Source organism: Urocampus carinirostris, chromosome 1 (assembly GCF_059441175.1).
Source record: "Urocampus carinirostris isolate Australia breed hairy pipefish chromosome 1, RoL_Ucar_1.0, whole genome shotgun sequence".
In the NCBI taxonomy this organism is placed as follows: Eukaryota; Metazoa; Chordata; class Actinopteri; order Syngnathiformes; family Syngnathidae; genus Urocampus; species Urocampus carinirostris.
Window position 1 is genome coordinate 72,168,606 of NC_142349.1, and position 12,174 is coordinate 72,180,779.

Consider the following 12,174-nt stretch of genomic DNA (forward strand, 5'->3'; position numbering starts at 1 on the left):
AAAATAAGAATAATAAAATAAACTGCAATGCAAAAAATACAAACAAGTGAAAAATACACAATATGAAAAAAAATATAGAAAAAGAACAGTTGCAGTGCAAAATAGGAAATGTACAAAGAAATGAAAAGACGTGAAATAAATCATAAAAATAAACATTGGCGGTTAAAACAACAGTGCAAAAATGTTTGAAAAATCATGAAGTAATACATATACCTAATAATAATAATAATAATAATGCAGATACATACAAATAAAAAAATATGAGAATAAACAAAAAAAACGTACATTTCAGAGCAAAAAAAGCAGAACATATACAAATGCATTGAAATACATGAAGCGAAAAAATAATGAATTTGATTTTCTTTCATTCTTTTTTTAAAAATCGCAGTGAAAATACGAATGATGAATTCAAGTAAAATACAAACACAAATAAAATCAATAAATGAAAAATTCAGTGCATAAAAATATTGGACAAAAATGAAAATATGAAAATACTTTTCAAAAGAAATTAAAATGAGCTGCACTGCCCCCCTCCAAAATGTAAAACAAAATTAAAGGGGGAAAATATACATCTAAGATATGAAATACATTAAGAAAGGATATATTTTAACCAATTGCAGTAAAATTGGAAAGTCAAAAGATGACAATTAAAATAATAATAATTAAAAAGAATAAGGGGCAGCACAGCGGCACAGAGGTTAGCGCGTTTGCAGCTCAGTTTTGAGGTCATGAGATCGAACCCCCTGTGTGGAGTTTGCATGTTCCCCCCGTGCTTGCGTGGGTTTCCCCGGGCACTCCGGTTTCCTCCCACATTCCAAAAACATGCATGTCAGGTTAATTGGCCGGCCCAAATTGTCCCTAAGTGTGAACGAGCGAGCGAATTGTCTGTCCCTGTGCTGGCAACGAGTTCAGGGTGTCCCTTGCCCAATGCTGGGATGGGCTCCAGCACCCCCGCAAACCTAATGAGGATAAGCGGTGCAGATAATGGATGGATGGAATCTATTTAACCCTATTTCGGATAATAAACCTGGTAATAACATAGTAACAACATAGTAAGAACATGATAAAACTGTTATTTTAGAAAATCAAATAATTAAATTCTTCATGGACACAAAAATCTATTTACGTATTGATAGTTTTTCTAAACAATTAATTAAGAGAATAGAATGAGAATATATTCATTTATTAAACACATTTATTTATTTATCGTTTTATCGACTTATTTTACAAGAAATACAACAATCTCAATGCCAATTTATGGGTTGCATAAAGCGAATAAGCAAAAAATGGGCAGTGTTTTTACGCTAGCTATCTCACTACCTTTTTAGCTTAGTAGCTCGCTATCTTCTTACATTTTTAGCTATTTAGCAAGCTAAATTGTGTCTTCCTTTCTTGCTATCTATCTGGATTTTTTTTAGCTTTTTATCCAGCTATTTAGTTGGTTTTCTTACTCTTTTAGCTCGATATCTATCTCCATTTTAGATTTTTTTTAGCTGTTTAGTCAAGTAACAGGCTACTTTTAGCTATTTCGCAAGCCATCTAGATAAGTTACTATTTTAGAAGTAAATGGTAAATGGTCTGCATTTCTATAGCGCTTTTCAAGTCAATGAAGACATCCCGAAGCGCTTTACAATGTGCTTCACACTTACCCATTCACACACACACTCACACACCAACAGGGAGTCAGCCTTCAAACGTTTTGAGGATAATCAAGATGCTTAATGGTAAATGGTCTGCATTTCTTTAGCGCTTTCAAAGGCAATGAAGACCTCCCGAAGCGCTTTACAATGTGCTTCACACTTACCCATTCACACACACACTCACACACCAACAGGGAGTCAGCCTCCAAACGTTTTGAGGATAATCAAGATGCTTAATGGTAAATGGTCTGCATTTCTTTAGCGCTTTCAAAGGCAATGAAGACCTCCCAAAGCGCTTTACAATGTGCTTCACACTTACCCATTCACACACAAACTCACACACCAACATGGAGTCAGCCTCCAAACGTTTTGAGGATAATCAAGATGCTAAATGGTAAATGGTCTGCATTTCTATTGCGCTTTTCACGTCAATGAAGACCTACCAAAGCGCTTTACAATGTGCTTCACACTTACTCATTCACACACACACTCACACACCAATAAGGAATCAGCCTCCAAACGTTTTGAGGATAATCAAGATGCTAAATAGTCTGCATTTCTATAGCGCTTTCGAAGGCAATGAAGACCTCCCAAAGCTTCACACTTACCCATTCACACACACACTCACACACCAATAGCGGCCATGCAGCCATGCAAGGCGCCGACCTGCTTTTTGGGGGCATTAGGTAGGTAAGCAAGTAAGTAAAAACTTAGTTAAGTAAGTAAATAAGTAGTTTGGTGGGTGATAAGTGGGTAAGTAGGTACGCAAGTAGGTGCGTAAGTGTATACCTAGGTAGGTAGGATAGTAAGTAGATAGGTAGATAGGTGAGTGAGTAGGTAGGTAGGTAAGTAAGTCGGTACGTTGGTAAGCGAGCAGGTAAGTAGGTAGGTAAACAAGCAGGTAAGTAAGTAGGTAAGTTAGTAGATAAGTAGGTAGGTAGGTGAGTGAGTAGGTAGGAAGGTTAGTAAGAAGGAGGGTAAGTAGGTAAGCAAGTAGGTAAATCATTTGGTAAATAATTAGATGAAAAGGTAAGTGTATACGTAGGTAAGTATGTAGGTAAGTAAGTGTGTAACTAGGTAGGTAGGATAGTAAGTAGATAGGTAGATAGGTCAGTGAGTAGGTAGGTAGGTTAGTAAGTAGGTAGGTAGGTAAGTAAGTCGGTAGGTCGGTAAGCGAGCAGGTAAGTAGGTAGGTAAGTAAGCAGGTAAGTAAGTAGGTAAGTTAGTAGATAAGTAGGTAGGTAGGTGAGTGAGTAGGTAGGAAGGTTAGTAAGAAGGAGGGTAAGTAGGTAAGCAAGTAGGTAAATCATTTGGTAAATAATTAGATGAAAAGGTAAGTGTATACGTAGGTAAGTATGTAGGTAAGTAAGTGTGTAACTAGGTAGGTAGGATAGTAAGTAGATAGGTAGATAGGTCAGTGAGTAGGTAGGTAGGTTAGTAAGTAGGTAGGTAGGTAAGTAAGTCGGTAGGTCGGTAAGCGAGCAGGTAAGTAGGTAGGTAAGTAAGCAGGTAAGTAAGTAGGTAAGTTAGTAGATAAGTAGGTAGGTAGGTGAGTGAGTATGTAGGAAGGTTAGTAAGAAGGAAGGTAAGTAGGTAAGCAAGTAGGTAAATAATTTGGTAGAAAAGGTAAGTGTGTAGGTATGTAGGTAAGTAAGTGTGTACCTAGGTAGGTAGGTAAGTAAGTAGGGTGGTAGGTAAGTCGGTACGAAATTGGATAAGTAGGCAAGTAAGTAGGTAAGTAGGTAAGTAAGTGTGTAACTAGCAGAGTTGGGTAGGGTTACTTTAACTGGATTATTTTCAATGACTTTTGGATGACTCCAATACCAAATATGCTAATAAAAGACAAAAGAAACTCAATATGAATAAAATGACTACATTTTGTGCAGGCTTGGGGAGTAACGGAATACATGGAACGGCAAAAATGATGTTGGCAAGCTGTTTGGATTGATTTTCATTTTGTTTCTGTCGCATTTGATGTTCGTTTTGCTGGAGATCAAAGAGATCAAAGCCAGGAGAGAAAGCTTACCACGTGTCGTGAGTCATCATTTTATTCATATTTAGTTTATTTTGTCTTTTAAAAGCATATTTGGTATTGGAGTAATCCAAAAGTCATTGAAAGTAATCCAGTTAAAGTAACCCTACCCAACCCTGGTAACCAGGTAGATAGGTTAGTCATTAAGTAAGTAGGCAAAGAAGTTCGTGTTAATTAGTACCAAAGAGTAGCACTCAGCTTGAAGAAGGTTTGAGATCCCTGCTTTAAATACATTCATTTAAACTGTTGTAGTGCAACCAAAAAAATGAAATAATACACGTTTTTAAAATTGCCTTGCAACGGCGCCCTCATGCGGCCGTCACCAGCATCGCACCTAGGGAAACCCAACCCTGCGTGTTTCAACTAGCACACGAAACGACACGTCCGTGCAAACGGATGGAGAAACAGATAAGCTCAGGCCTACAATTTCCTCACATTTCCGCTTTTCTTTTCTTCCACGCTGTAAACCTCCAAAGAAGCGGATCTTTTTCCCGGCACCATGCCAGAACCTTCGGGTCCTCCTCCCGTTCGCATCGGGGCCTTTAGTCCCTTCTCTTTCCGCAGAAAAGGCAGCGAGTAGCGCTGCATTCCTAGCTCCGCCCTTCGGTTTTTTGGACCGCCTCGGAACCTTAACCGAACCTCGGACTCAGCACAATCTACACCCGAACCCTTATCCACTCGTAATCGTTAATAACTCCATGGATTAATCGCGCGGCGGCGGAGGACATTGCACCAGAACCGAATCATGGTTCGCAAGTGGGCCGGTGTTTCGCTCCCTGCAGCCCGCTGCTGGGATGCGGACCGGCAGCGCTGGTACCAGGACCTGTTCGAAAAACTGGACGCCAACAAGGACGGGAAAGTGGATGTGGCCGAACTGCGGGCGGGCCTCAAAGCCATGGGGGTGTTCCGACACGGTGCCGCTCAGGTACTACCTGGATCCTAAAGGACCCGAGAGACCGGAATCGAACCCTCCTCTCGTGTTTTGCGTGCATTCTATCCCGAGAACTTGTGCAAGTCACGCAGTTTTTGTGATTACTTTTTCGTGTTTGTGTGCAGAAAATCGTGATGAGCGGGGACCAGAACCAGGACGGGAGTTTGGACTTTGACGAGTTCGCCAAATATTTGAAGGAGCACGAAAAGAAACTGCGGCTTACCTTCAAGAGTCTCGATAGAAACAACGACGGTGAGGCGAATTGGCGTTTTGCGCGAAAAAAATCGGAAGAAACTGCAGCAAAAAACAAACAAACAAAAAAAAACAGCAAAAACGGGTCGAACAGGAGTTAAAATGACCCCCTGGCTATTAAAGGGGGTTCGGGTCTTGTAAACTAAACTAGGATCCAAAAAAAGGAAGGAAGCCATGCAAAAACAAAAACAACTGCGAAAAACGAGTTCAAAAGAAGGTAAAATATAGCAAGGACGGTAAATAGAGTTCAAAATGAAATAGATATAAGATATTAAAGCCCCAGTGTGTAATATTTGACCATTAGATGGCACTGTATTGTCTAATGCACAGGTGTCAAACAGGCGGCCCGCGGGCCGGATCAGGCCCGCTAAGGGATTGAATCCGGCCTGCGAAACAACACTCAGAGAAGCGCAAGAGAAAAACAATCTGCAGGTTGAAATATGTCACCTTGATGTTGCCTCTCTCATTGACACTGTACTTGTATTTGTTGCGCTCTCTCTCTCTCTCTCTCTCTCTCTCTCTCTCTCTCTCTCTCTCCCACCCCTTTTCCCCCACTCTGTCTCTTTCACTCTCTGTTTCTCTTTTGCTCTTCATTTGTTGCCCTTTGTCTCTTTCTCTGTGTCTTTTAACCTCTTTTGCACTAACTTCATTTTTTCCTTTTTTTCCCCTTTCTCTTTCTCTCTTCATACCCTTTGCGCTTCCTTTTCTCTTTTATCTCCTTCTGTCTTTCTATTTCTCTTTGGATTTATTTCTTCCCCTCCCTTTCTTTTCCCCCTCTCTCACAACTTTTTATCTTTTGTCTCTCACGCTCTCTCCGTCTCTCTCTTTTTCTTTCTTTGTCCCACCCTCTCTCCCTTTCCCTCCCTCTTTCTCTTATTTCTTTATCTCTTTTTTTCTTTCTCTTTAATCTACTAGTCCGGCCCCTGACAGAATGTTTGTTCTATCGTGTGGCCCCCCGAGTTAAAATCAGTTTGACACCCCTGGTCCAATGCGAATGAAAATCCGTGCCAAGAGCATAGCGTAGCAGCAAGATGGCAGTCACACATGGCGGCGACTTCTAGGTAGAATTTCCACTATGTAGAAGAAATACAAATTTTTCACATATTTATTATATTTTTTGCCTAGTATTCAAATCAATGTTTTTGTTGTTGAATTAAGTTTTTTGGACCACCAGGAGGCACTAAATATCACACTGTCACTTTAAAAAGATGCTAAGACAGTTTAAAAGAATAAGATCTGTTTTTTTGGTTTTCAAAAAGGAGGAAAATTGCAAAAACAACAAAAAACACCTTTGGCAAAATCTAGTTGAAAATATTTTTATATTTGAAGTCAAGACAAGTCCTCTTTATCCGTATAGCCCTTAATCACAAAGAGTCTCAAAGGGCTGCACAGACCACAGATTATTGCAAACTACAGACTATTATGACACAATACCCTGATCTAAAACCTACATAATGGCAAGGAAAAACTCAAAAAGCTCAGTCAAGTCAAGTCCTATTTATTAGTATAGCCCTTAATCACAAAGAGTCTCAAAGGGCTGCACAGGAAGAGTAGTAGCTCGATCATTTTAGGATTAAGGGATCCCAGTTCGAATCCCGGCTTGTCCGTGTTACATGCCGAAGTGTCCTTGGGTAAGACACTGAACCCCCAATAAGCAGGTTAGCGCCTTACATGGCTGCACGGCCGCTATTGGGAAATGTGAAGCACGTTGTAAAGCGCTTTTGGAAGTCATCGACTTGAAAAGCGCTATACAAATGCAGATCATTTTTTTCACAGACCACAGATTATTGCAAACTACAGACTATTATGACACCTTCCCCTGATCTAAAACCTACACAATGGCAAGGAAAAGAGAGAGGGTGTTACCTTGGGCTTTTCTAATCGTCATGTTGTTCGTCGGGGCTGGAGAAGAAGGGCGTCGTCGTGTTCGGAAGAGAGATCAGGAGTCAGGCGGGCAGGGCAGGTCGTAGGCAAATTCGGAAACGGGTCGGCAACGGAGATCAATTAGAAGAAAACAGGAGGCAGGCGAAGAGTCGGAGGTACGGGCTCTCTGAGCAGATGGCAACAGGTAGCATAGTACAATCAGACAGCTTGTTTCCGGAAGTGGAGGATTTAAATCAGGGGTGTCAAACTCATTTTACCTCTGGGGCCACAAGATAGAACAAACATTCTCTCGGGGGCCGGACTAGTGTACTAGAGGGAAAGAAAAATAGAGAAAGAAATAAGACAAAGCAAAGGAGAGAAAAAGAGAGAGGGTGGGACAATAAAAAAGACAAAGGGAGAAAGAGAGAGAGAGAGAGAGAAGAGAGAAAGAAGAGCGAGGGAGAGAGAATTTGAGAAACAATAAAGATATAAAGACAAATATTGAGAGAGGGGGAAAGAAAGAGAGAGAAAGAATGATATAGAGAGAGACAAAGAGGGAAGGAGAGAAAAGAGAAGGAGAGAAATAGAGATTGGGAGAAGGAGAGAAGGGGAAAGCAGGAGAGAGCAAAAGAGAGAAAAGGAAAAATGGAAGAGAGACCAAAAGAAGGTAAAAAGACGCAGATGAGAAAGAGGCAAAGAGAAACAAAGAAAGAGAAAGAGACAGAGAGTGAAAGAGAGAGAGAGAGAAAAAAAGGTAGATAAAGAGAGAGAGATACATAAAGAGAGAGAGCGAGAGAGATAAAGATAGAGAGAGATAAAGAGAGAGAGGGATAAAGAGAGAGATAAAGATAGCGAGAGATAAAGAGAGAGAGAGATAAAGAGAGAGAGAGAGATAAAGAGAGAGAGGGAGATAAAGAGAGAGATAAAGAAAGAGAGAGATAAAGAAAGAAATACAAGTACACCGTCTTTGTGAGAGGCACCTGGCTTTAGCAACATCAAGTGGACATATTTAGACCTGCAGCTCGTTTTTCTCTTGCGCTTCTCTGAGCGTTGTCTCGCGGGCCGGATTCAATCCCTTAGCGGGCCTGATCTGGCCCCCGGGCCGCATGTTTGACACCCCTGATTTAAATGGACAGGGTGCGCCAATCAGCTGTCCTTGCTGTTGGCGCCAAATCCTGAGCACAGGTGTCCCCGATCCGGGTGATTGTGACAGGCAAGGGAAAACTCAAAAACCTCAAAGTTAAAAGTACGCCATGGAACAATAAAAAGGCAATGGGTCAAGTAGAAATAAAAAAATTAATATAACCTCTAAAACAAAATTAAAAGCAAAAACGGTACAATTACAACAAGGACGCTTAAAACGTGTTCAGGTCTCGTCAAAAATAAAATAAAATAAAACAAATATATAAAAACTGCAAAAAGTGATTGAAAAGACAAAAAATACATTAAGTAGAATTAAAAAGGTTTCCGTCTGCTGCTAAAAAAGTCAAGTTAAGAATGAAATAGCTGGAGCTACTGACAAAAACAACAGAAGTGGCTAGCTAGAGTGACTAGAGAAGGAAACCGTAAGAGAAAAAGCAGAAGAAGCCCGATACAACACAACTCGGCGACGTTCGTAAGGAATTGCGGAAGGAAAGTGACTAGTGGCAAGCCATCAAGCTCACGCAGGTGGCTAGAGAAGAAAACAGTGAAATAAAAATCAAATATGCCTGTATGACCGGACTCTGGCTCTGCAGTCTACAGCAAGTGAAGTGTTCGTTGAGTGCTAAAACCAGCACTGGGACAAGCTAGCTTGGAGAAATCCCCATTCGGGCTTCCGTAGTAGCAAGATGGCTGCCAAACATGTCAGCCTCCTCAAAATATGTCCTAAAATAACACAATTCGAAAACAGTGAGTCTTATGAAAAAGTATAAGTGTTTTAGTCTATTTTTCGAAATATTAGTATTTTGGTACAACGCTATAGTATGTTTACACCACTAGGGGGCAGCGTCAATAAAGTGTTTGTGTTGCCTTGGTGTCAGGCCGAATCGACGCTACCGAGATCCGGCAGTCGCTCTGGGAACTCGGCTTGGACATCAGCAGAGTGGACGCCATGAAAATCCTGCAGAGGTTCGTTTGCTAGCAAACATGCTAACACACGAAAGTTGTAAGAACGGCACTACGTACTATTAGCGTTCGTCGACGGACAATTCTCGTTACGTATTCATATTTAAGCTAAACCAAAATCATCAAAAAGAAGTACATAAATGTTAAGCTAGCTTAACGTCTGACGTGAAACACAAATGCCTTCCGAAACATAAACTATGAAATGGCAAGACAAGCTAAGGAAGATTAGCTTTAACTAAAAAAAAATTAGCATCAATGTTATGTATAACAGTTCTAAAACAAAATCGTTTCGTTTCCCATATCAGCTAAATGCTAACTTTGAATAGGGAAAGGGAAGACAAGCTAACATAAATTAGCATCATAATAAAACGGTTTTGTGCTAACACCGAATACAAAATGACAATACAAGATAACGGAAATTAGCATCCATGTTACGAGTTTTTTGTTTTCTGTGGCAGCTAAATGCTAAAATAGAATCCAAAACAGCAATAGAAGCTAACAAAAATAGCATCCATGTTATGTATAACAGTTTTTAAACAAAATTGTATTGTTTCTCTTAGAAGCTAAATGCTAACTTTGAATAGGGAAAGGGAAGACAAGCTAACATAAATTAGCATCATAATAAAACAGGTTTTGTGCTAACACAGAACCCAAAATGACAAAACAAGCTAACGGAAATTAGCATCCATGTTACGTAGGTCCTATTTTTAAAAGGAGTTTTTTGTTTTCTGTGGCAGCTAAATGCTAACATAGAATACAAAACAGCAATAGAAGCTAATGAAAATTAGCATCAATGTTATGTATAAAGTTTCCCATAGCCGCTAAATGCTAACTTTGAATAGGGAAAGGGAAAACAAGCTAATATAAACACGCATCATAATAGCTGTTTTAAATAAACAGTTTTGCGCTAACACAGAATCCAAAATGACAATACAAGCTAACAAAAATTAGCATTCATGTTACGTAAGTCCTATTTTTAAAAGGAGTTTTTTGTTTTCTGTGGCAGCTAAATGCTAACATAGAATACAAAACAGCAATAGAAGCTAATGAAAATTAGCATCAATGTTATGTATAAAGTTTCCCATAGCCGCTAAATGCTAACTTTGAATAGGGAAAGGGAAAACAAGCTAATATAAACACGCATCATAATAGCTGTTTTAAATAAACAGTTTTGCGCTAACACAGAATCCAAAATGACAATACAAGCTAACAAAAATTAGCATTCATGTTACGTAAGTCCTATTTTTAAAAGGAGTTTTTTGTTTTCTGTGGCAGCTAAATGCTAACATAGAATACAAAACAGCAATAGAAGCTAATGAAAATTAGCATCAATGTTATGTATAAAGTTTCCCATAGCAGCTAAATGCTAACTTTGAATAGGAATAGGGAAGACAAGCTAATAGAGATAAGCATCGTAATAATGGTTTTTAAAAAACGGTTTTGCGCTAACACCGAATACAAAATGGCAAGACAAGCTAACGGAAATTAGCATCAACGTACAAATGCTAACAATACACACTGGCAAGACACGAAAACGGAACTTTAAAACGAGTATTTGCGTTTTATTATACGAGCTAAATGCTAACTTTGAATAGGAAATGGCAAGACAAGCTAACATAAATGAGAATCAATGCTACAGATAACAACTGTCTTAAAATGAGTTTTGTGTTTCCCACAGTAGGTAAATGCTAACATAGAGTACCACATAGCAAATCAAGCTAACTTAAATTAGCATGAATGTTGTCTATAATAACAGTCTTAAAACGCGTTTTCTGTTTCTTACAGTATCTAAATCCTATCAGTAGCTAATATGGTATCTATGGTATCTAGTAGCTAATCCTACAGTAGCTAAATCCCATAATTTGAAACTACGAGACGAGCTAACGGAAATTAGCATCAATGAAAGAAAACAAACCCGTTTATGCGTTTTCTGCAGCAGCTAAATGCAAGAATACGAACGGCGTGGCACGCTAACAGAAATTAGCATACATTTTATGTTTAATAATCGTTTTATAAAGAGATTTTGTGTGTCCCACATTAGCTAAATGCTATCAGAGAATACGAAACGACAAGACAAGCTAAAAGGAAATTAGCATCAATTGTACCTATCATAAGAGTTTGAAAACAAGTTATGAAGGCTAACAATAAAAACAAATTGAAAAGACAAGCTAACAGTTCTTAGCATTATGCTAACTTTGGATAGGAAATAGCAAGACAAGCTAACAAGTTAGCATTACAAATAACGTATTCACATTTCCGGCAGCAGCTGAATGCTAACACTTAATACAAAATGGCCAGCTAGCATAAATGTAACATATAATAACATTTTCCCACTGTAGCTAAATGCTAACGTAAAATACGAATAGGCAAGGCAAACTAACAAAAATCAGCACGTTACAATTAATGACGGTTTTCTGTTTCCCGTGGCGGCTAAATTCTAACTTTGAATAGGAGAGGGCAACACAAGCTAACGGAAATTAGCATCAATGTAAAAATAACGGTTTCACGTTTCTGGCAGCAGCTAAATGCTAACACTGAATACAAAATGGCAAGACAAGCTAGCGGAAATTAGCATTAACGTACAAACAACTGTTTCACGTTTCCGGTAGCAGTTGAATGCTAACACCGAATACAAAATGGCAAGACAAGCTAACAAAAATTAGCATCAACGTACAAATAACGGTTTACCGTTTCCTGCAGCAGCTGAATGCTAACACTGAATACAAAATGGCAAGACAAGCTAACGGAAATTAGCATCAACATTTTATTGTGTTTCCCACCGTAGCTAAATGCTAACGTAAAATAAGAATAGGCAAGGCAAACTAACAAAAATCAGCACGTTACAATTAATGACGGTTTTCTGTTTCCTGCGGCGGCTAATTCTAACTTTGAATAGGAAACGTACACACAAGCTAACGGAAATTAGCATCAACGTACAAATAACGGTTTCACGTTTCCGGCAACAGCTGAATGCTAACACTGAATACAAAATGACAAGACAAGCTAACGGAAATTAGCATCAACATTTTATTGTGTTTCCCACTGTAGCTAAATGCTAACGTAAAATAAGAATAGGCAAGACAAACTAACAAAAATCAGCACGTTACAATTAATGACGGTTTTCTGTTTCCTGCGGCGGCTAAATTCTAACTTTGAATAGGAAACGTACACACAAGCTAACGGAAATTAGCATCAACGTACAAATAACGGTTTACCGTTTCCTGCAGCAGCTGAATGCTAACACTGAATACAAAATGACAAGACAAGCTAACGGAAATTAGCATCAACATTTTATTGTGTTTCCCACTGTAGCTAAATGCTAACGTAAAATAAGAATAGGCAAGACAAAC

At 39.1% G+C, this 12,174-nt stretch overlaps 1 protein-coding gene across 5 annotated transcripts in view; it reads left to right on the forward strand.

The window, feature by feature from the left end:
- The window catches only part of LOC148376747 (mitochondrial adenyl nucleotide antiporter SLC25A24-like), a 56,808-nt gene that overhangs the window by 28,188 nt on the left and 16,446 nt on the right, over window positions 1-12,174 (forward strand). For 3 of the 5 annotated variants that reach the window (XM_088350313.1, XM_088350306.1, XM_088350320.1), the window contains 2 exons: window positions 4,729-4,855; window positions 8,740-8,827. In XM_088350313.1, the coding sequence (XP_088206439.1) occupies window positions 4,738-4,855; window positions 8,740-8,827 (206 nt within the window). In that variant the 5' untranslated portion in view covers window positions 4,729-4,737. Of the gene's footprint in view, window positions 1-3,998; window positions 4,598-4,728; window positions 4,856-8,739; window positions 8,828-12,174 lie in introns of those variants that run through there. The other 2 variants (XR_015852280.1, XM_088350295.1) reach the window with 1 other exon arrangement.